Source organism: Pleurodeles waltl, chromosome 11 (genome assembly GCF_031143425.1).
Source record: "Pleurodeles waltl isolate 20211129_DDA chromosome 11, aPleWal1.hap1.20221129, whole genome shotgun sequence".
Taxonomy (NCBI): Eukaryota; Metazoa; Chordata; class Amphibia; order Caudata; family Salamandridae; genus Pleurodeles; species Pleurodeles waltl.
Window position 1 is genome coordinate 682,541,418 of NC_090450.1, and position 24,386 is coordinate 682,565,803.

A 24,386-nucleotide genomic window follows, 5' to 3' on the forward strand; every position below is an offset into this window, starting at 1 on the left:
AGATAAGAGTAGAGTGGGAGGACCATAAGGACTTTCTTTCCGTAGGAATTATGGATCGTCTGGTAGAAGACTGTGTCATAGGTACGGATTATGTAAGGTTCTCCGATCTATTAGAGAAAGCAAGATTCCCCGTACCGTCCCCGGATTGGTGGTCTGAAGCACCTTTTTCTAATAGCCATATTGAGGAGTCCCCAGCTTGTGTAAAATTGTCTAGAAGGGAGAAAAGACGAGAAAAACAAAAGTACCAAACCTCAAGTTCTGGACAGAACCCTGAAAAATTGGTAGCCAGTACAGTCGATCCCACTGTCTCCTTTCGGGCTAGTCAGCGAGAGGATCCCACTTTGTGTCACGCATGGAGCAATGCCAAAACCGAGTCTACGAATGAGGTGGGTCCTTATTTTTTAATACATAGAAACCTACTCTATAAGATCACCACGTCCACAAAGGGGGAGAAGAAACAACTGGTGGTACCCGAACCCTACCGTAGTCAAGTCCCGTTCCTGGTCCATAACCAACTGGGGGGAGGACATTATGGTCGGGAAAAGACAGAGGAATATCTATTAAGGCGATTCTATTGGCCGGGGGTCTATGCTCAAATTAGGAAATACTGCGCACAGTGTCCCCGTTGTCAGTTGATAGACCCAGGAGCTCTGAGAAAAGCCCCCTTACAGCCACTACCCATCATTGATATTCCATTTTGTCGGGTTGGTATGGATCTGGTCGGACCCCTCTTACCTTCCACAAAGGGACACACTTATATATTAGTTTTGGTAGACTACGCTACTAGGTACCCGGAAGCAATTCCCTTGCCTAGCATGACCACGAAGGCAGTCGCCCAAGCCATGATAACCTTCTTCTCTAGAGTAGGGTTCCCACAGGAGATACTAACAGACCAAGGTACGCCTTTTATGTCGGCCCTTATGAAACAGATCTGTAAAATCCTAGGAATCAAACAGTTGAAAGCCTCAGTATATCACCCCCAAACTGACGGTCTAGTCGAACGCTATAACCGCACCATAAAAACCCTACTAAAGAAAACAGTTGAGGATTCAGGGAGGGACTGGGACCAGAAACTACCATTAGTTTTATATGCCATTCGAACCCATGAACAAGCATCCACGGGACATAATCCTTTCGAATTGGTATTTGGAAGACAGCCCCGTAATTTACTCGACATGGCCGCAGAACTGTGGGAAGAGGAAGGGGAAGAAGAAAAACCCCTGTTAGAATACGTCAATAAGTTAAAAACACAACTACAAGTTGTGTGGGAGGATGTCCGGAAACATCTAGAGAAGGCTCAGGGGAATCAAAAGGCTTATTATGATCAAAGGACCAAGCTACGGTCCTTCCAGCCTAATGACCAAGTTCTAATAATGCAACCCTCCTCCGAAAACATGCTCTTGGCCAGATGGCAAGGACCCTATAGGGTCATAAAAGCAGTCTCCCCAGTCACATATCTAATCGAAATGACTCAACACCCAAAAAAGACTCAAATATATCATGTTAACTTACTTAAAAAGTGGGAGGAACCAGAAGAGAATACCTCTCATACCGCTACCGGGTTTCTAGTAACCCCAACCACTCCTTTAGGGATGGACCTATACCCAACAATTGGAGAAGAACAAGGGGGAAGGTCCACGTATAAACAACTCTCTGATAGAGACCGAGAAAACCCAACTCACCGCCCTTTTAAAAAACCATTCACGTTTTTTTTCCGGTATACCGGGTAGAACTACACTAATTCAACACCACATTAGAACACCAGAGGGACAAACCATTCGCTCACGACCCTATCGAATTCCTGAGGCAAGGAAACATCTTATTGAAGATGAGGTAAAGAAAATGCTAGCCCTAGAAGTTATTGAACCATCCACAAGCCCCTGGTGCTCTCCGGTGGTTCTGGTCCCTAAACCAGACGGGTCTGTCCGGTTCTGCATCGACTTTCGTAAACTAAACGACATCTCTCTCTTCGACACATACCCTATTCCACGGGTAGATGATTTACTGGAGGGATTGGGAAATGCCCGATATATGTCCACCCTGGACCTAACGAAAGGCTACTGGCAGATTCCACTCGCCCCTTCTGACAAAGAGAAAACTGCCTTTTCTACACAGTCAGGCCTTTATCAGTTTACTGTTCTCCCCTTTGGCCTTCATGAGTCTCCAGCCACATTTCAACGCTTGATGGATCATCTTTTAAAACCATTCCAAGCGTTTGCCGCGGCGTACTTAGACGACATAATAATCTTCAGTGACACCTGGGTAGACCATTTACAACATGTCCATAAGATATTCTGCACATTATATGAGGCCGGCCTCACGGCCAACCCAAAAAAATGTGTATTGGGAAACACGCACATCGCATATCTCGGCTACTTTATAGGTAATGGGTTTCTACAACCCCAAAAAAGCAAGATTGAAGCTATATTGCAGGTGCCCGTGCCTAAAACCAAGAAAGAACTCCGCTCCTTTTTGGGTTTGGTGGGATACTATCGCAGATTTATTCCCCAGTACTCCACTATAGCCTCTCCTTTGACTGACTTGCTAAAAAAACACTATCCTTCGAAATTGCCCATGTTTTCTGACTCCCAATTAGCTAGCTTCAACCGCCTGAAAAGGTCTCTCACGACCAAGCCCGCTCTTAGATGTCCCGATTTTTTTAAGGCCTTTCACTTATATACCGACGCTTCCAATGTGGGTTTAGGAGCTGTCCTTACTCAACCCGATGGTGGGGGTCTGGAACACCCCATAGTATATATTAGTAGGAAGCTACTTCCCCGGGAATGCAACTATCCGGCTATTGAGAAAGAGTGCCTGGCTATCAAGTGGGCTGTTGAGAATTTGCAGTATTACCTGTTGGGCAGACCATTCATACTGTTTACGGACCATGCAACTTTGACCTGGTTTCCTCCCATAAGGACTCGAATGCTAGGGTACTACGTTGGTTTCTGGAACTTCAACCTTTTACCTTCCAGGTCCGCCATATTCCCGGTGCTCAGCAGGGTCCTGCTGACTTCCTCTCACGGTTTCCCGATTCTTCGGTCCTCTACCAGTCCCGATCATGGGATGGGGAGTGTAGGCGGGTGTCTTCCACCTCACCTGTCAGCTCCTCCGACTGGCGCCTTCCCTGCGCCCCGGTCGGAGGAGTCTCTCATTCCCACGGCAACGTGGGAACGCCTACAGACGCCTGGGACTCGGATTTCGGGGTCCCGGGCATTGAAATTGATGACGGACTCCGAGCGGAGGGAGAGGAGTTTCCCTCGGCATCCTCGGCGAGAGAAGACGACCACAAACGGGAGAGCGAGACACGGAGAGCCCCAGAAGAAGACGCGGCCGTGGGCACAGAGATTACCGGGACCCGCAGAGAGCCTGCAGTGTTGCCCGAATCCCGAGAGAAGAGCACTTTCCACCACGCCCCTGGAGGGACGTGGCTTAACAAGGTACGGTCCTTGTTTCAAGGACGCCGTAACTCACTACAACTACTAGGGTATAGGGAGGAGGGGAGTGGGACAGGAGAGGGAGGGTCTGAGGAGGGGGTTTGAAAAGAACCATCGGGGAGACCATCCTAAAAACCCACAGGACCTATGGGGAATCACTAGGAGTGTTTGGGCAACCACACGTGTTCCTACTATTCCACTCATACACAGAGGTCTCTCTCTCTCTCGTTCTCTCTCTCTGGTTCTCTCTCTGGTTCTCTCTCTGGTTCTCTCTCTGGTTCTCTCTTCCCTGCTTTGTTTTATTTTGTGTATCAGACACATCCATTCACCCAACCTACCTTTTTTTTTTTTCATTCCTGTTTCTTTGTTTTCCGGTATACCTGGGAGTCCGCATGATACTGCGCCAAACAAGGAAGAACCTATAAAAGACAAGGAGAAAAACGCCATTAAAGAGAGAAGTCCGGTAGAGTGAACCTACCAAATCTCATTATTTGTTTTATTTCCTCCTCATTTTGTTTAAACCTCTTTAATAAAATAAATGCTCCCACTTACACGAGTCTCGGAGTCCTCCGTATCACCCACACGCCCCGCCACAGGGACATCCACTGTTGTTTTGGACAGTTCATTGAGTGAAAGAAGCATGTAATGCAGTTACCTGCCATATACCGGTAGTGAAGCCTGCTCTAGACCTGTCTGCTCGTTAACTGTTCTATGTGTGGAGACACTGCTGCTGCCTGTGCTGTACCTTTAATGTGTATGAAGAAAGCTTTTATGACTGGTGCTCAAATAGCCGTTGCACAGGGTATCTTACTGAAGCAAGAGTTCCCACTAAAGAAAAAGGCAACATAGATGACATCCGATACTGACGTTAAATATATATTCCTCAATATTCTTGTGGCGAGAGTGGCCATTAATAAGACCATATACAGTGATCGCACCTTTGCATTCACCTGTGTAAATGTGAAAAGTTAATAGAATTGTGGAAATGGTATTACATGGCTACAGTTGATCAACTTTGGGACTGAAGTGCTAGTTAGAAGCTTAATCTGATGTTTTCATTAGGCAGAATGTTGGCTAATTAAGTTGTACATCTTTTCTATTTTTTTAGGAAAAAATTGAAAAGCACTTCCAAATACATTTACCAGACTCTCTTTTTGAATGGAGAGAATAGCGATATCAAGATCCATGCTCTGGGACAGGAGTGGAGTCTGCACAAGATCTACCTATGCCAGGTGAGCCTCAAACCTAGTTTGTGCTTCCCGAATTTAGTTTTCCCCAACCTTCAAGTGGAGGAAAAATTTTGTGTTGTGCAAATGTGGCTTAACATAGCTTTTCTTGAACACGACTGCATGTGTTGAACTTTGGGCAGAGATAATAAAAGAATAGCCACAGACTGTCTTTTACGGAATTATGGAGATTTTCTTGACTTGCTGTTGTCTTTGAAAGGCTAGTATTTTAGCACTAAAACAGTTGGCCTTGTGATTACTACCCACAGATAAGACTAGGATATAACTCAATCTGACTCATCTCCACAAACCTGTCTTCTGACAAACTTAAGCTGTAAATGACTTGCATACTCTAATTCACCACTGTCTGTGATAAAAGGACTACTAAATCTTCCCAAAGCAGACAATCTGCATCTTCTTCTTCCTGGTTCCTCAAACTGAATCCTAAGCAGCATAGTTTTTGTGCAGAAATCTTCATGTCCGATTGAACAGCTGGTATAGCTTATTACATGTGTTTAGCAGGAGTAAGATAGTCTCTCTTGGTTGGTGTCTGGTGAGGGCAAATGTATGGTCAGCGGGCACCCACAAAGGGTAGTGCTTGGTGGCAGCAGGCTTGAGTTAAGGCATCTTGTCTGATGTTAGAGGGGGCTTGTAGGATTCTTAAAGAATGTAGATGAAAGACTGAATCTGCCTGAATACCACAGGGACTTCCTGCTGAAATTTGTGGTGCAAAGGATTAGTGGGGAGTTGGCGGACTGCTGAGGGTGTTTGCTTGATGATCCCCACTGGGAGGTCGGAATTTCGACTTTCCAAATCAGCACTGATTCATTTGCAAGCCTTTACCTCTATCCACCAGAGAAATGCCCACCATGGATATTTGGGGCTTGGATAAACAAAAAACATCTGTCTTCTTTATTCTGAAGAAATTTTTTACAGTGGAAGACAAAGAGGGAGTGAATTGTGATCCGATTATTGTTTTGTATTTAATGTATATGGGAAATTTGACCTGAGATGGATGTAAAATTATATGGGAGATACTGTATTATTTTTCTGCAGCAGCAGTGTTATATTTAACATATTTAATAAACCAAAAATGAATATAATAAAAATGGGCCAAACCTTACATAGGTAAAGTACAGCTTAAAGTACCTTCTTGGGAGAATGCACTAATGATTCAAGTAGTTTCATTTACTAGTTGTTTGTAGCATGTTATTAAAGCAGATAAGGATTTACAAAGGCCTACTATCCAAGTAAATGTCCAGGTCTTTGTGTAACCTCTAGTTCTGTGTTTCAGCATCTTCCTGAGGTCACTGAATTTAGGAATATATGTGAGCTTAAGACTGCGGAAGATGAAGTGATTTATTCTTGTCTCCCAGTTTGGACATGGAGGTTAATTGAAGTGAATACTGTGGTCTGTTGATTTTCACAGTGAAAAATCATATCCAGAAGAACGTATCACGTCGTCTTTCATGTATCATTTTGGAGTAAGGTCTATTCTAGGTTGTGATGTTGTGCTACTTTCCCAATGCTCGACATAAGGTGAAATCAGGTAATTTTACCTCTTTCTCTCCTTCCACAGTTGTGTAATATAGCACAATCCAGTATCACTAATCATTCATTTAGGATAGGAGGGGAGGGTTAGTGCTTGATTTACTGTAATCAGTGGAAATTACACCACACCACTGGTGCAAACTGTGTTTTTAGAAATTTGCAGCATTGTGCTCAGCCAAACAAACGGTAAAATATGCTGTTTCTGCTGCAGACCCAATCCCATACAAATATCTCCCTTTCAGCTGCTAAAACAATGGTTGCCTTCCCCATCTTGGCGTAAGCACAGAATGGGACATGGCTCTCAATAATGAATAGTGGCTAAGATGCTGCCCTTTATGTTTTGGGTCCTGTCAAACATTGATGTTGGTCAGAAGTAAATGTGATGCTGCTTAATACTTATTCCTGAGTAATTGGCAGTGACTGAAAGTCATTCAGGTGTTCCATCCACAACTTGTTTTTTTTTCTCAATGTGTTGTCCTAATTGGCAAAGTGGTGTCCTGGCGTGGGTACCGTTCCACACGATAGAGAGAATTTAAGATGTGTAGCACTAATAATGTAATAAAGCCTAAAACATGTCTGCTGTTGCTTGTATTTCTTTACAGAAAAGACCTGGATAAGCAGTTTGACCTGAAATGTCGTCTTTGGGGGTAGAACTAGGAATAATATCCCTATGACTGACTCCTGTCTGTCACTAAGCAAAAAAGAAAAGACTGACAGGCATGTGTCCCAGAGTAGTTATCATTGACCGAGATTAATTCAAGTAGTCAATCAATCATGTTTTGTTGTTCTCAGTATGCATCCCTTTGCCACGAATAGAACATTCCAAATACTGTACTGAGCGCCACTTAGTATGGTCGCAATTGTTTGTTCCTTTTCATCTCTTCCTGTCTGAGTGTGATTGGCCTGTTCGGATACCCACACCGTGATGCAGTATGTACTGCACCACTGTTTGGTTCTCTCGTTGATAGCTGTAAAGAGTAGCGTTATTTCCTTGCTATGTGCTATGCCACAGAACACATTTACTTCCAAATAGTGTGTACTTATTTAACCTGTGCAGTTAAAAAAAAAAAAAAAAAAAAAACACCACCTATATAGCCTATTTAAGCCAATTTTCTCCAACATTTTCACTCTTCTATTAAGAACGCCGTTGCAAAACTACAGTGCTGCTTCTTGTTCCTAGACTGCTGTGAGAAGATGTTTTGAATAAGGGTAAAAAGATGTCTTATGATTATTATATTAGTAAAGTACGAACAAAGGCCTCAGGTGCCTTTTAAGAAGCTTACATGTTTCCAATCCCAAAAATCCCTGCAGAGGCAGTTTCCTCTTGGGGCCAGTTCTGTTTTCTAGCTTTTGAGAGTGGGGTTAGGAACACTCTGACGTTGTAACTTCAGAATTTTAATATTTACTTAATTTCTTCTGTTGTTTCATAATTGGAAGACCATTTCAAGCTTTCTTTGATATTTCCAGTGAAAGTATCCAGTCTCAGTGCCTTAACTGTTTGTAAAATGCCTCTCTGATTGTATCAAAAAGGTAGCTTCAGATCCCCATCATATGTGTGTAGTGTGCCTCCGACGAGAATTCTACCTCTACTTTGACAAAGCGCTCTTTCCCAAAAGAATCTTGAAGAGGAGATCCAAAGAGAAAAGTTCCAAAAAGGAACTTCCTACCACTCCTGTTGTGGTGTATTCCACTTACTGTCAGAGAGAGAAGCTACCCGAATGGTGCCAACATGTTTGCTGTAAGGAGGTGGATCTTTGTCAATGTCCGCTAACCTTTGGCTTGTGGAAGATCGTTTATGTTGAAATGCTCCAACCTCATCTGACATTGCCTTATCACTTTGTCAAGTCAGTAGATGTCTGAGAAGAATACTGGATCATTTAAGCTGATACTGTGCCATCGCCAAGAAACAGTCCAGTTATCCTCTAACCCTCTTAGGCCATTATCATTCAAGATTCCAGTAGATTATCCAGTACACACACCTTTGAGATCATTAACTGTGCCTCTCCCTGTGAGTTTGAAGGTGATGGTCTCAAAACCAACCTCAGTGTCTCTAGTCAGAAAGAGGCGTGCTTTTGAAAAGCTGCCTCGGGCACTGCATTCGCCAATGCCGCTGCAAAATACTCTGTCACAGCATTGCCATCCTCCGTGGAAACATGGAACTGAGAATATCACCTTTGCGGTCCCCATTCAAGGTCAACTAGATGAGATGCAAACTCCTCATTCACCAATGTCCCAACATCTTTCACTGGATCGCTAGTTTGTGTTTTTCATGGACAACATCACCACGTTTAAAGATGTCCTAACCTGAAGCCCAGAAAGCTAAACATTTGTTTTGAAGCTGTTCACACAGCCATCTTTGTAATTATGGAGAACCTGTGACCCTGCTTAATGTCTAGACATTTCTTTGTCTAGTCCCTGATCAATTGGAGCTAGTTGCAAAGGAATTTTAAAATCTGGCAAGACTAAAGTGGCAACTCTGTGCCTTTTAAAAAAAAAAAAAAAAAAAAAAAAAAAAAAATGGAAGTCTCCAGAATAAGACCTGGCTTCTTATGCCCTGTCCGTAAGCCAAACTCAGTAACCGCATCAGCAGTCACCACACCACTGCTCCTGAAACATTTTCACCTTCTGACAGACAAAGCAAAAGAATAGAATGCATAGGAAAATAGATTGTGGTACTGTTTCCATTGCCTTTAAGGTTGCCACCACTACTGCCCTCCTTGGGAGGCATGATCAGCTGCTGTGGTAAACCTTACAGAACGTCATGGAGGAGAAGCCTAGAGAAAGGTGGTAGAATTTCAGCAAAATTTTATAGAATCGGCTTCTAATTTCAACTCATAAGTACAGCAGTAGGCTCTGCTGAATTGGCAATACTGCTGTGGGATCATCTTGGTTGCAGCTGCCATTGTTGAAACCAGAAGCTCAATTTAAGACCTTCACTTTTAGAGTGGGTAATGGTCCACATGAAAAATGATGCAGAGACTTTAAAGCAGTCAGACTTGAAGAGAGAAATACGTTTAATGTCTTGTTATTACCACAAAGACCATAGTTCCTATCAGCCGCAGACAGTTAATTCCCTTTGGTTGTGAATCTGTCCCATCAGCAACACCTAACACATCAGAGGGGGTCTTGCAGACATAAAGTAAGTGTCAAGTCAAATTCTTCCAATCATCATCAGCAGCAGTCTTCAAACACTTCTGGATGGCCTTCATCCAACACCAGACAATGAGCTTGTCTGTCCTAACCAACTGTACTCCAGTCCGTTGGGAGAAGTGGGAGTTAAATCTCTTAACACCTAAAAGAGTGGCAAAGCATAACTAGTGACTCGTAGGTGCTATGATTTGTACAGGATGGATACTAATTCAATCCATCACTATCTTCCCCCCTGGGTCTACACCATCACACCATCTACCCGACCTGCACAAGCAAACCTCTGTATTGCTGAAGAAGACAGCAAAAGAATCTGTCCCATCTTTCAAGGGAGAAAGACTTTGATCCACGGTATCTCTTCATCAAAAATGGCAGTCCTAAGAAGGCTTTCCTACCCATCCTAGACCTGTGTCTAGTAAACAGATGGAGCCAGTCTGAGAAATTCTAAATGCTTTGGGACATGAGTCAGGTGTTTGATTGAACCTCAGGATGCATATTTTGATATGCCATTCATAGAGAAGAACAGAAAGTTCCATAGTTTTCTGGTGGAGAAGACACTGTTCCAATATGCTGTCCTTCCATTTGGTCTGAGGTCTTGGCCTCTGACCTTCTCCAAATGCATGACTGTGGTTGCGTCCCACTTATGCTGGCAGAACATTTATATCAACTCATACTTTGACAAATGGCTTCTCAAAGCCAGTAAAACTTCCAATTTAACAAGATCTCCAGACCCCAGTTTCTTGTTTATCGATTAAGCCCTCCAAATCATTAGACAAAATCAACTGTAACTCTGGTTCAGACACTGACTTACTTATGAACGACATTTAAAACACAACAAAGAAGAGCGTTTCCTTTGGAGGACAGACTGTCATCCATGTAGGAAACGTGTAAACTTCTCAAGAGATCCCCATGGAAAATATCTGGGACAAGAACCTGAATTTGTTTGAAACAGCAAGCCGGTCTTTAGCCTGTTGGTGCATGGTGACCTGACTATGCAGCCTGTTCCATTTCAGCATATAATTCCTACCCAGGTAATTGGAACGGATGTCTCATTAGTGGGGATGATGTGCTCACTTAGGGCATTTGTCTGTTCAGGAACTCCAAAAATAAAGTTTATGCCACATCAACTTTTGGAGGCGGGAGCAGTCCACCTAGTTTTCAAACCACCCTGGCCATCTCCGGCAGTGGGTTAATTTTCTAAACAAATGGACAGTACCATCATGATGCACTTCTTAAACAAGGTTGCATCAGATTGAGACCCCGGTCATTAGATGCTCAGAAAATCTGGTTGTCTTCAGCCAGAAAAAGGTGTGTTTCTGAGAAGCCACCTCAGCCACTGACTGCATTCACCACGGCCATTGCTAGCCAGGAACCCCTTTAGATAAAGGCAGAACATCTTTCAGAGCAGGAAAAAAAAGGGGTGGAATTTCTCAGCATAAGTTTTAATGAAAATCATGTATGGGTCATAGACAAGGAGGTATTGCAGGGCATCTTCCTGGCTCTGGTTTTCCAGAGATGTATCTAGTTCCACAACTCTGAAGGGAAATGCTGAAGCTTAGCCTCTAGAAAATGGGACCCATGGTTTCCGGGCAATGTTGTTATGATGACCTGTGAATCTTAACAATCAAGAGAAGCCGCCCCAAGAAGAAGGAGCTTTCTCAATAACCTTGGGAACCTGTGAATCAAATTACAAAAAAGGTAAATGTGTTCCTTCAGATAGGACTATCAGTCGATTACTTAAGCATGCAGAATAATTAACAGAAATCAAGACAATTTTGGAACAAAATTACAGGTAATTAAACTGCCTATTACATTAATTGTAAAAGTTAAACATACTAAAACAGAAACTATGGAGATGGAAACCCACAACTTATATATTAAACATAAAAGAATTAGATGGAATTATGAATCAAAAGAAAAAGTTCAGTGAAGCACAAGCGAGAGATCCTATTATGGAATTGCCGTAAACGTACAGCAGTGTAATGTTACTGTGGGCGACGCTGGGGGGGAAGCATTGGTGTGCTGACTCAGTCCTCCAATAGTTTCCAGTGTCTACACAGACAGTGACAATCCTGTACTACTATCTACTTTACTCACAGGTTTTTACAACTACCTTATGTCTGTTCCATGTGAGGACATATTCTGCCTCTATATATTTGGTGAAATAATTCATTGCTAATAAACATCTCTGTATCTACATATCCATTTGAAGCGCTATACTCTGGTTCTTTGTCCTGGCAGTTTTGGCTTTGATAACAAATTGTTACTTTTGACACAGTGTCACACATGCTGCTACTCACAATCCCCTTAAAACTAAGGTTTCAAGACAGTTTTTTTCATTGAATCAAGTCCTGGCGTAACAATGATTGATGAGGTTCAAACAATATACATGACCATAAATCGCTACAGCCCCAAATCCACAAATTATGGAGCTCCAAATAAGTCATCCCCCAGCCCTACCTTGTTCAGTCTTTATGTATGCTACTTGACTGCTCTTATTCGATCATTTGGACTTAGGTGTATGTGCTATGCTGACAACTCTGAACTTCTTTTCTGTTGTCCCAGTAAACGTAGTCAGACTTTCATGACTTCATAAACCAAATGGTGGAGTGACTGTGCAGCAACTCCTTAAAGATCAGTACAAATGAAATGGATATCCTACATTTCTCTCATCTAAATTCTCCTCGTACTGTGCTGAATTATCCCTGACCTTCACAGGACATCCTCCCACTCCAGTGTCCTTTGCACAGAACCTTGGGTTGATGTCTGATGAGAAGCTATCCCTTATTTACCAGGTTAACAAACTGGCTTCACATGCTTTCTCTTTCTCAATGTGTCGTGTAAAATTTGTTCTTATCTGCCTTTTCTATCTAGGACGTTTGTGATTCAGACCACTATATTCAGTTGGCTTGACTATTGTAACTACATTTTCTTAGGCTCTCTGACCTACACAATGATGTTGATAGGCCCAGAATGCCACAGGCATGGTGGTTCACAACCCTCTACAAATGTCTCTGGCTCCACACAAGTATCTGCTGTGAAACCAAACCTGGAGACTAGGCAACAAAGCCAGCTATGCCAATGAAATCTGATGTTGAATGGGACACCCACTATTGTCTGTGCTCAGGAGCTGTGCTGTCACATTCACCACAAGATTGCATGGGTATGGTTAGTGATGGAATAGATGGTGCTCAAGAAAGCCTTACTTTCATATGTGGAAAAGAGTTAGAATATGGTGCCAGTGGCAAGGTGCTGAACCTGTTGTTTCTGAGGCAGAAGCGATTTTGACATATCTGGCTAAAACTAAATTGCAGTTTGCCTTTAAAGTCCATCTTGCAGCAGTAACAGCATACCGGAAACGTCCAACTCAGGTCTTCTTTTGGAAACTTAGGGCCATATGTACGAAAGCTTTTTCCCAAAGTCACAGAATGGGTAAAATCATTTGGTACATCTGGCCCTTACTGTGGTAAAAGTCTTTCTTCAGCACTTAAAGTTTATCCTTCCGTAAAGCACCTCCTTCTCAGTAGGAGTTACATTTAGTACTTTCTAAATTAATGGTTTTAACCATTCACAGGGCTTCAGTGCAGCATCTATCTTGGAATGTAGCTTTCTAGTTACAATTACATCTGGCTCTAGGGTCCATAAATTACAGGCTCTATTGGCTATCAAGCCCTGTACAGTGTTCCATTCCAACATGTTATTGATGACAATGCACCCTTAGTTTCTTTCATAGTCTCAGAATTTCTTGTACCTCAATCAATCAATCAATCAATGCATTTATAGAGCACGCTACTCACCCGAGAGGGTCTCAAGGCGCTGGGGAGTGGGTGGGGGGGGGGGGGGTTACTGCTGCTCAAAAAGCCATGTCTTGAGGCGCTTCCTGAAGGCGAGATGGTCCTTGGTAGTTCTTAGGTGTGTGGGGAGGGAGTTCCATGCTTTGGCTGCCAGGTAGGTGGAGGATTTACCTCCTGCGGTGGTTCTGCGGATACGTGGGACGGTGGCGAGGGCGAGGCTGGCTGAGCGAAGCTGACAGGTGGGCGTGTAGAACGAGAGGCGGCTGTTGAGGTATTCGGGCCCATGTTGTGGAGAGCTTTGTGTGCGTGGGTGAGGAGCCTTAAGGTGATCCTCTTGTTGACGGGGAGCCAGTGCAGGTGTTTCAGGTGGGCGGATATGTGGCTGTGGCGCGGTATGTCGAGGATGAGGCGTGCGGAGGAGTTCTGTGTGCGCTGAAGACGTTTCTGTAGCTTTGCGGTGGTCCCTGCGTATAGGGTGTTTCCGTAGTCCAGACGGCTTGTGACGAGGGCATGAGTAACTGTCTTTCTGGTTTCGGCGGGGATCCATCTGAAGATCTTTTGGAGCATGCTAAGGGTGTGGAACCATGATGACGAGACGGCGTTCACTTGCTTGGTCATAGTGAGGAGGGGGTCCAGGATGAATCCGAGGTTGCATGCGTGGTCTGAGGGGGTTGGTGCAGTGCCCAGAGCGGTGGGCCACCAGGAGTCGTCCCAGGCGGACAGGGATTGTCCGAGGATGAGGACTTCCGTCTTGTTTGAGTTCAGCTTCAGCCGGCTGAGCGTCATCCATTCCGCAACGTCTTTCATTCCTTCATGTAGGTTGATTTTGGCGGTGGTTGGGTCTTTGGTGAGGGAGAGTATCAGCTGGGTGTCGTCGGCGTAGGAGATGATGTTGATGTTGTGTTTGCGAGCGATGTCGGCGAGGGTGCTCATGTAGATATTGAAGAGGGTTGGGCTGAGCGATGAACCTTGGGGTACGCCGCAGATGATCTCGGTGGGTTCTGAGCGGAAGGGCGGGAGGTAGACTCTTTGGGTTCTGTCCGATAGGAACGAGATGATCCATTCAAGGGCCTGTCCTAGGATTCCAGTGGAGCGGAGGCGGGTTATTAGGGTGCGATGGCACACGGTGTCGAAGGCAGCCGAGAGGTCCAGGAGGATGAGGGCGGTTGTTTCTCCGTTGTCCATCAGAGTTCTGATGTCGTCGGTGACTGCGATGAGGGCGGTTTCCGTGCTGTGGTTGGCTCGAAATCCTGATTGGGAAGGGTCGAGCGAGTTGTTAGCTTCAAGAATCTTGGTCAGCTGCTAGTTGACGGTCTTCTCAATGACCTTGGCCGGGAAGGGGAGAAGAGAGATGGGGCGGAAGTTCTTCAGGTCGTTGGGGTCAGCCATGGTTTTTTTCAGGAGGGCGTTGACTTCCGCGTGTTTCCAGCTCTCGGGGAAGGTGGCAGATGAGAACGAGCTGTTGATGATGCTCCAGGGATAGGGGGCGATGATGGAGTCGGCTTTGTTGAAGATGTGATGGGGGCACGGGTCCGAGGGGGAGCCGGAGTGGATGGTGTTTATGGTGATTCTGGTCTCTTCAGAGCTGATGGGGGTCCAGGCGTTGAGTGTAGTGGTGGGGGCTGTTGGTTCAGTGGTGGGCGGCGGGGTCTGGGGTCCGAAGCTGTCGTGTAGGTCTGCGATCTTTCGATGGAAGAAAGTAGCGAGGGAGATGCAGAGTTCTTGTGAGGGCGTGATGACTTTGGAGCTGGCGCCGGGGGTTGGAGAGCTCTTTATGATATTGAAGAGTTCTTTGCTGTTGTGGGTGTTGTTGTCTAGTCTCTCTTTGAATGACGTCCTTTTGGTGGAGCGGATCAGCTGGTGGTGTTCACGGGTGGCGATCTTGAGGGCTGACATGTTTTCTGCGGTTCGTTCTCTGCGCCAGGTTTTTTCGAGGGTACGGCAGGATTTCTTGGATTCTTTAACCTCAATAACCCATCCTGTTTTCTTCAGGAATCAAAATTCCATCTGAATATTCCTTCCAGTAGAAGAGGGTCTTAAGGTTGATTTAAACAATTCTAAACAAATAAGAATGATTAACCAGTTATTCCTTAACTGTGGTTTAGTAAGGCGAGTCCATCTACTTTGAAACAATCCAATTGATGGTAGATTGTGACTTTTATCTCTCAATGTTCCCAACTGGAGAATATACATCTTCCTGTAAAAACTAAAACACATTCCACCAGATGCAAACTTGCCACTAGGGCCTGTTGAAAAACATTCTGTTGACTTAAATTTGGAAATGGCCACCTTGAAATTGGTGCACACATTTATGATATGCTTTTGTTTTGATTATGACACTAGGGCTGGGGCGTGGCCTGATCGGCAGCAATGGCGGACGCGTAATTTCACCGCTCTGCCAAGGCCTGTTAATTATCCTTATTTTCAAACCCCGTAGGGAGCCCGTGATGGCGCTGTGACTGCGGGGCATGGAGGAGAAGTCCGGAGGCTCGAAAGCAACCGACTAAATCTCCGAATGGCGGGTCGCTGAGGAGTCGCCCGCCCGGATTGGAGTGCGGCCTGGCGAGGTGTTGTGGTCGGCCCATGGAGCGGGGCGCTGGGACGGCAGCGGAGCGGAGCCCACAAGCGGCAGTGGCACGGTGCAGATTGGGAGCCGGGTGGCGCAAGGGGCTCCTAGGAGACGAGCCCGAGGCAGAGGAGGTGCTAGAGGCGGGGAGAGCACCTTAGGGGGAGTGGCGGCTCAGGGCAGCAGACGACTGCCCGGAAGAGTGAAAGAGAGACTCCTAGGTGAGGGAGGGAGCCGGCGGCAGCTGTCTGAGGCGGCCCAGGGCTGGACGCCGCCCCCCTGCAGTGGAGCGCTGGGCGCATTGGGGCCAAGGTGAGCGTTGGGGCCACTGGAGGCGGTGTGGAAGGGGCCCTGCCGGGAGGTGGGAGAAGACACCCCCGGAGCAAGTCGCCTAGAGGGTGAACGCAAGTGGCATGGACTGAGGTACCCTATGCACACATGGCCCGGCTGGGCCCAGCATGGACGCATACTTAGGCAAGCCCAACGGAGCGCTTTGCAGGGCCTGGCAACAGAACAGGGCCCAACTGGAAAGAATCGCGGCTGCTGCACAGCGGAAGCAGTGCGCTGACGGGGCATGGCCCCATTGAAATGCTGATTGCATTTAACAGGACTCCGGGAGTTGAGAGGCCAGCCGGAGAGGGGGAAGAGGTGACCAACAGTGGTCTGCTGTAGGAAGTGAACTATTCCCAGGGGAGGGGCCGCCATAGATTGCACCTGCTCCGGGAAGAAGGAGGAGAGAATCGGTGCACGAATGCTGGCAGCTCCCCAGTGGTGGTACCTAGACGCCTGCGGCTGCAAGTCTGCCAAAAACTGCAAGAAGGGAAGGTTGCAGGGGAAAGACCGCATTGGCGACCAGAGCACTTCAGATATGGCCGAACCAGTGCCACACTCCGTGCAAGTAACTCTGGACAAGATTTTAGGGGTTATAGAGGAGTCCAAAACCACTCTCCAGAGAGAAATTGGCCAGGTATCAGTGGAACTGGGCCTGTTGCGAGCAGACCACCAGAAACTGGCGGACAGGGTCCAAAGCGCTGAGACAACGCTTACAGAATTGTCCCCAGCGCACCAAGAGATACAGGCCACAATAACGCAATTAGCAGATCGGGTCCAGAGACTAGAGCGTCGGGCTGAAGGCCGAAATCAGAGAAATAATGTGCGCATTATTGGGCTGCCAGAGGGAGCTGAAGGGACGCATGCAGTGACCTTCCTTGAAAGGTGGATGAAGCAGGAAGTTGCCCCGGGTCTGCTCACCCCATTCTTTGCCTTGGAGAGAGCCCACCGAGTACCGTCGAGACCGGCTGCACCTGGAAGACCCCCACGGACTGTAGTAGCTAAATTGCTGTACTATAGGGACAAGGACATCCTGTTACTGCGAGCCAGAGAAGCAGGGCCCTTCAGGGTGGACAATGGATCAGTGACCCTCTTTCCAGACTTTACTGCTGAGGTGCAGACTGAGTGAGCATCCTACATGGCGGTGAAGAGGGCCATGAGAGATGCGGGTATCCAATACTCACTCCTATTCCCATCCATGATGAGAGTGATTCAGGAGGGTCATAGTACGTTCTTTCAGACACCAGAGGAGGCCTGGGAATGGCTGGAGGCGCATAAGGAGGAGGGGAACGCCGGTGCCCCGTCGGGAGCACCGCAGGCCTGCTAACCAGGCCCCAGCACCAGTGTTCTTTCCCTAAACTGTACCTTTTGTCTCCACAATTGGCACACCCTGGCATCCAGGTAAGTCCCTTGTAACTGGTACCCCTGGTACCATGGGCCGTGATGCCAGGGAAGGTCTCTAAGGGCTGCAACATGTCTTATGCCACCCTGGGGACCCCTCACTCAGCACATGCACACTGCTTGCCAGCTTTGTGTGCTGGTGTGGAGAAAATGACTAAGTCGACATGGCACTCCCCTCAGGGTGCCATGCCAACCTCACACTGCCTGTGGCATAGGTAAGTCACCCCTCTAGCAGGCCTTACAGCCCTAAGGCAGGTTGCACTATACCACGGGTGAGGGCATAGGTGCATGAGCACTATGCCCATACAGTGTCTAAGCAAAACTTTAGACATTGTAAGTGCAGGGTAGCCATAAGGGTATATGGTCTGTGAGTCTGTCAAACACAAACTCCACAGCACCATAATGGCTACACTGAAAACTGTGAAGTTTGGTATCAAACTTCTCAGCACAATAAATGCACACTGATGCCAGTGTGCACTTTATTGTAAAAATACACCAAGAGGGCATCTTAGAGATGCCCCCTGAAAACATACCCGACTTCCAGTGTGGGCTGACTGGTTTTGCCAGCCTGCCACACACCAGACATGTTGCTGGCCACATGGGGAGAGTGCCTTTGTCACTCTGTGGCCAGGAACAAAGCCTGTACTGGGTGGAGGTGCTTCTCACCTCCCCCTGCTGTAACTGTAACACCTGGCGGTGAGCCTCAAAGGCTCACCCCCTTTGTTACAGCGCCACAGGGCATCCCAACTAGTGGAGATGCCCGCCTGTCTTATCCAGGTGTCTGGTTGACACCTGTTCAGTATAAGTCAATAAGGACGCTCAATGAAGGACCACACGCCAATTATAAATACAATTTAGCTTTACTAGAATTGCAGGTAAAATGTAGGCATTTAGCACATTAACAATAGTAGAATAAGAATAGCAATGAAAAGCATATATATATATATATATATATACATATATACAAAGAATTCATTGACAGATATAAGTTTTGATTAACTGTATACTAAAATGCATCGCACTACGATATTCAGGAAGCAGAATATAAATGAGTTGAATACTTCAGATAAGCTTTGATTTACTGCACACCAAAATGCATGTTTCAATTACTGCAGCAGGCTCTCACTACGATGTTCAGGAAGTAAAATATAAATGAACTGAATACTTCAGATAAGCTTTGATTTACTGCACACCAAAATGCATGTTTCAGTTATTGTAGCAGTTCACACTAATATGTTTAGAAAGCAAAATATAAACGAGCTGAATACTTCAGGTTATAAACACAGTGCAGGCATATATAATCAGTCATAATAATAGAGCAGAGAAACAAAGGTATTTTATCCCTGTGTGGAGACTTAACTTAATCCACGACATGCTGGGGAGCCCTCTACCGCCTGCTTGGACCTCTCTCCCCCTCAAGCACCACGAGCAAACAGGGAGGCAGCGCTGGGCGATGGCAGCTTCCACAATTCCATCTGCGAGCTTCCAAATCCCTCACCCACAGTTCAGTGCTTAAATAACTCGAAGCTTGGATTCTATCTCATTCTGGGATTTTCTAGCTATGTTATCAGTACTTGGCTGCTCTGCCCTTCTCCAGCCTTTGTTTTCATTCCATCTTCTCCCTGTACTCTCGTTCTCAAGGTTGAGACGGAGTCTTCTACACAAACATGCTTGAAAATAATATGATGAACTTTTCCACGATGCTTGGGAGGGGGTTTCAACAGGCATTACACTCATATACACTGCTCAAGCTAATTAACCCTTCGCGTTACAATGTCTTCCGCATCTTTCCCTAATACTGAACACTCCACCCATTAGATGAGCGTGATGCATGTTGAAACAGATATCATTTACTTTGACATTCCGCTAGCTAGGTTGCTACTAATACTGGTCAACGTTATTCTAAGCGCTTGCATCTTTAGTATGAAAACTGCTTTGTGCATACATATAGTCTACATAGTATAGTCATTAGCGTAACACAAACAATCAATAACCAAATTAGCTGTTGTAACACTATAGTTAGCGTCTTTATAGCTCCTAGTGCCCAGCCTAAGAAGATGTCATACCAATGGTGCTCAGTTATTTGCTGGATGCATGAAGCAGTGTGCATAAGCTGTTTAGTGTTTATGGTCATCAGTATGGCTGTATCCTTGGTGTATTTAGCTGCCATATCAAATTTAGCAGAGGTAACTTGTGCGTAGTGCTTGATTGCCTCTTATCTGGGTAGCTTTTAACAACAAGCGAGATGTTCCACTCTAACTGCGCACGCATTTGTGTCTGTAATGTGGTTATGGTGAACTTGGTCGGTACAAGATGTGAGTGCTTATGTCAATAATGCTGGTAATATTGCGCGTACACATTACTTGCTCTCCGGTGGTTTGTATAAATCCGTTAATAAGTAAGGGATGATTAGTAACGTAACATATACTCTCTGTTCCTATCTGATATAAGTCTGTGCCATTAATAGTATAAGGTAACCATTCACATTCTCCTGGTATTGGGTGAAGGCATGGGTCTAGTTTTAAAACTCGGTTTTAATGTTTATGACTGTCAATAAAGATACTTATTTACTTGTAGTCTTGGTTTTGGGTTGTAATAATCTTCATTGAAGTCCTAAACCACTCTTCCTGCTACATAGAGATGAAGACCAGAAATGTTGGGTTCCTACATGCAATTCTACATATATGTCAGAAAGAACTGGGTCTGTCAGACAACTGCCAGTATAGTGCAATCTGGGTTTGGAAACATCTAGGCTTCTTAAAGGCACGTTTTCTTTGTTTGTACTTTTCTAATTTAATTCCTATCAGACTCCTTTCACTCTTATTCAACCCCCTTTTTAGCAATAGTCTCAAATTGAAATGGTGCAGGATAGGTTCGTAGTGATATTCTTAGTACTGAAGTGTAAACTCTGGGGGGAAAAAATGCAACCGTGATAGGTTATTTAGAGGTTGTGTTTTTTTCCCTCTTTAGAAGTAATTTGTGGAAAAAGACATGTTCCAAGGTCTCTGCAAACAGCGCAGAATTATTCTAATGCTGAGGACTTCAATAATGACCACTACGATGCAGAATCAGGAGTACAAGCAAGTAATCATTCCTTCATCATGCAGTGCTCTCCTACTTCTGGGACATTGGTCTGTGTTATACTTTCCTATATATGATGTTGGGACGGAAAAGTCCCTTGCAGGGTGACAGATGTGTACAGATGCCCTGAGTGCCACAGCTGCAATGGCATCTGGATCCTAGGTTTTGATTTTTGTTTTCATGGGCAAAAACAGATTGTGCGTCTGTACTGTGACATAGGCTTGTCTCATAGTTTGCGTTCTTGTTATACCAGGAGTGCGGCCCAAAGTGCTGAGTTCATAGTGGTGAAAGGCTACTGCCTTTGCTAGGAGTTAACTATTGAGTAGCACAGTTAGGTGGTGACAGCATACCATGTAGTGATCAGTAGAAGTGAACATGCCCTTTCTTGCCTGTGTCGATGGAATGAGGCCTACAGGCTTACTCATGTTAAGCTCCGTAGCGGTGTGCCCAATTCACCCTTGGCCACCAACAAATTAGTATGTAGCTCTGTGCAACGCATGTGTTTTATGCATGTGCTGGGTATATGTGTGCAGGTGAACGGTACAATACAAAGAGGAGTCTGGGCTTCATTATGGGAGACCCAGTGCTGACTGGAGGAATATGAGGGAGAGCTGGAAAGTGTCCCTGGCACATCTCAGGAAGGAGATGGTAGAGGGGGCTGATAAGCGAATTGTGAGTAGGACTAGGACTTCTGGTTAATTTTTTGATGAACAAATCTCTGCGGCTGACACCTAGGTGTGAACATCTAGTCACTTCCCTGGCCTGTGTTGTGGGGCTGTCAGGTTTGGAGTCGGTCCTGCTGTGGCAGACTGCTTTCTAAAGGAAGGGCAAGTAAGAGGAGCGGGCACTTGAAAAGGAAGCAGACCCCCAGCACAAATGTCTAAGTCTCAGACCCTAAATCCTTTTGGTGTCTTGAAGGGTACTTTATGAAGGGAGCCTCGAGGCACCCAAAATTGTCAACTGTGAAGCATCCAGTCGGGTTGCATGAGGAAGAGAAGCTCTGCCTGTGACCTGGACTGGAGACTAGGGCCCGGCAGTCTCCCAGGTGGGTGGTGGGACATCACACATGGAAATCCAAGACCCCCTTTCCCCAGGAGCTTGAAGCACCAGTGCTTGCCAAGACTAGTGTGCCCTGTGAGGAAGAGTAGAGAGCTTAAGGGGGTGAGGTCCAGTGTGGATTCTGGAAAGTGGATCACAGGAGCGAGATGTGTGAAGATGGCAGCTGCACTGATCGGGTCATTACCTGTGTGCAGATTCAAGTTGATTAACCTGTATGTTAGAAGAGGTCGTTTTGACGTTAGCCATAGTTGCATCGATTGGGCCTTCACCCGTGTGCACAGCTAAATCAGCGACGTCATATGTCAGAGGATGCCGGCGAGAAGATTGCCAGACTTCTTTGCTCATCGGGCTGTTGCTTGTGACATGAAGTGATGTCACCTGAAACCTCTAGTTCGAAAACTACATTTTAATGACAGCTTTTCATGTGCAGCTTTGAGTAGTGCCATATCAAGTTTCTTACACTTGCTGAGCAGATCCTGTGAATCAGCTGTGCAGGGTTAGAGGAGTAATGGGGCATTTGCAACACTGACCTCCACCTCATTCAACAGTCCTCTCCCTAGCTGCACCTTAAAAATCATACATTAATGTAGTCCTTCCATCTACCCCAACACTTCAGACCATCCTCCCGTCTCCAAACAGATCTAAATCCCAGTTACTCAGCAATCCTCTCCATCCTAACTAAACCCTAGCTCTTCACTCTCAACTGAGAGCAAACCGCTTGTGCCATGCAGACATGAGCTTTCTGGGAGGTGACTACATTCTCCTGTTGGCTGTTAGTCAACACTGACCCATGCCTGGGAGAGGTGTTGGCAGTACATGTTTGCGGAAATCTGAGGGGGTAGGAGAAGATAGGAGAGACTGAGGACTATTTACCACCGGTCCACCTCCCCCCCCCTCCCCTCCCCCCCCCAACCCCACAACCTCTCAAGTCTTTAGAGAGCAATAGGAAGATCACTGTCCCCTGTATCAGCTTTCAGTCTAGTTTTTCAAGTGGAAAAATATCTGTCATGTCTGGTGTCTGTGATTAAAAAAAAAAAAACCAATATAGTAATGCATGAATGGCAAGGGTATGAACTGGTCTCCAGGTTGACACCTTTCATTTTAGAACCTGGTGTCTGTGATTAATAACAATATAGTAATGCATGACAAGGGTATGAACTGTTGCCAGATAAGGGTGTCTCATAAGAGAGAAATGACGCATAAGTACTATAAGGTACATTGGTTCCACACATAAATCTACAACGTTGCACTACAGTGGGGATTACACCCTCACAAACCCCTGCATTGATTGGACTAGTCAATCAGTTAAATATTAAAACAATACTGTGGCACTCCTTGATCTAATATCAGTTATCAGTGATACTTACAACAGTCTCTATCACGGTCTGTACAATGATTCAGCATTAATAACACCAAACAAAGGCAATGACATTGAGTTTTTAACTTTAGGAGATAATCCTGGCTTAAGGTCTAATTCCTAATCTTGATTCCTTAGTATATATTCCCCTCACACCAACATCTTAATAGCTAAACCAAATTAATTTAAACCAAAAGTTATGAAGTGGCCTCCATGTTGCCACCTTACATGTTAGAAACTGGGACATTGCTCTTCTCATAAAAGACAGCACTCTACTTTGCCTATATGCAGCCTGTTATCATTTTTTTAATATACAAAAAGTGGTTCAGGTACCTGTCTAGCAGTGTACTTCAATGAGGTAATTCCACAATAGTTGTGTTGATTAATTTTAATCTTACATGGGCACTACCTCTGAATCCTCTTCACGTGGATGGCGTGAAGCAGTCTCTGTTCTGATAAAGTCATGTTGAGGAAAAATTAAGACACTAATATTTGTAAGATTTTTATGAGAATCTGAATGGACCTTGTGTAAAAATGTTCCTTTTAGAAACCTGTTTTTTTTTTTTAAATCTGTTTATTAAACACAACACACGAGCGGCAGTACATATAGCTTGAGTTAGTAAGAGAATAAACATTTTTCCCTTTTCATGTGTCCTTGCACGTACCTGTAATTCACATACAGTACGGTTACATTTTTAATGTACTGGCGTGTAACTTAACTTGATACATTTTAAAACAATAACAATAGGCATATCTATGGTTTTATTTAAGTATATCTAATGGTATTCTAAGTGATTACGATAATATTCAACTGTATAGGCGTGAAATATGTTAGTGCTTGTTTACATGCTATATAGTTTGCAATGGGGCAAAGGCTGGGGTAGCAGGGCTTCGGGCTCTTTTGTCAGTTTGTATATTCGTGTCTGGATGAAGTTGCGCTTGTTATCCAACTATATATTTCCGGGTTGATATGGCGAGGCTGGCTGGGACGCTACTACGGATATGATTTATTACTTATCGTGGTTGCTAAGTGTTTACGTGTAGGTCGTTCTGTACGTGTCGCGTGTTTCAAGGGGGGTAATCATCATCTCTAGCCTCTATTTGTATTACAAAGTGATCCCACTGTGTGGCTCCCTCCTGTATCTGGCCTCTGAGTTGCAGCTGTCTTAGAGTGTGTGCCTCCGCTAGTGTGGAGCTGTGTAAGGCTGAAAGCCAGGTGCGGAAGGAGGGGGCGTTAGGGGCCTTCCAGTGTGTAGCGATCGAACGCTTGTATATTATAAACGCAAGATCTATAAACTTGTGAGTGTGTTTTTCATTCTTGTCCCGGCGACGTATGCCCAATAAGCAGGATTCTGGTGTGGGAATAAGCGTGTTTCCTATTATGTCTGCAACCGTCTCGGTGATGCGGCACCAGCCAGTATGTATTGTGTGGCATTC

The 24,386-nt window shown here is 45.3% G+C and overlaps 1 protein-coding gene across 1 annotated transcript in view; it reads left to right on the top strand.

Moving 5' to 3' along the window:
* GMCL1 (germ cell-less 1, spermatogenesis associated) overlaps positions 1-24,386 on the top strand; it is a 556,440-nt gene that overhangs the window by 14,732 nt on the left and 517,322 nt on the right. The window contains exon 2 of the mRNA XM_069214203.1: positions 4,546-4,669. Within this exon, the coding sequence (XP_069070304.1) occupies positions 4,546-4,669 (124 nt within the window). The remainder of the gene's footprint in view (positions 1-4,545; positions 4,670-24,386) is intronic.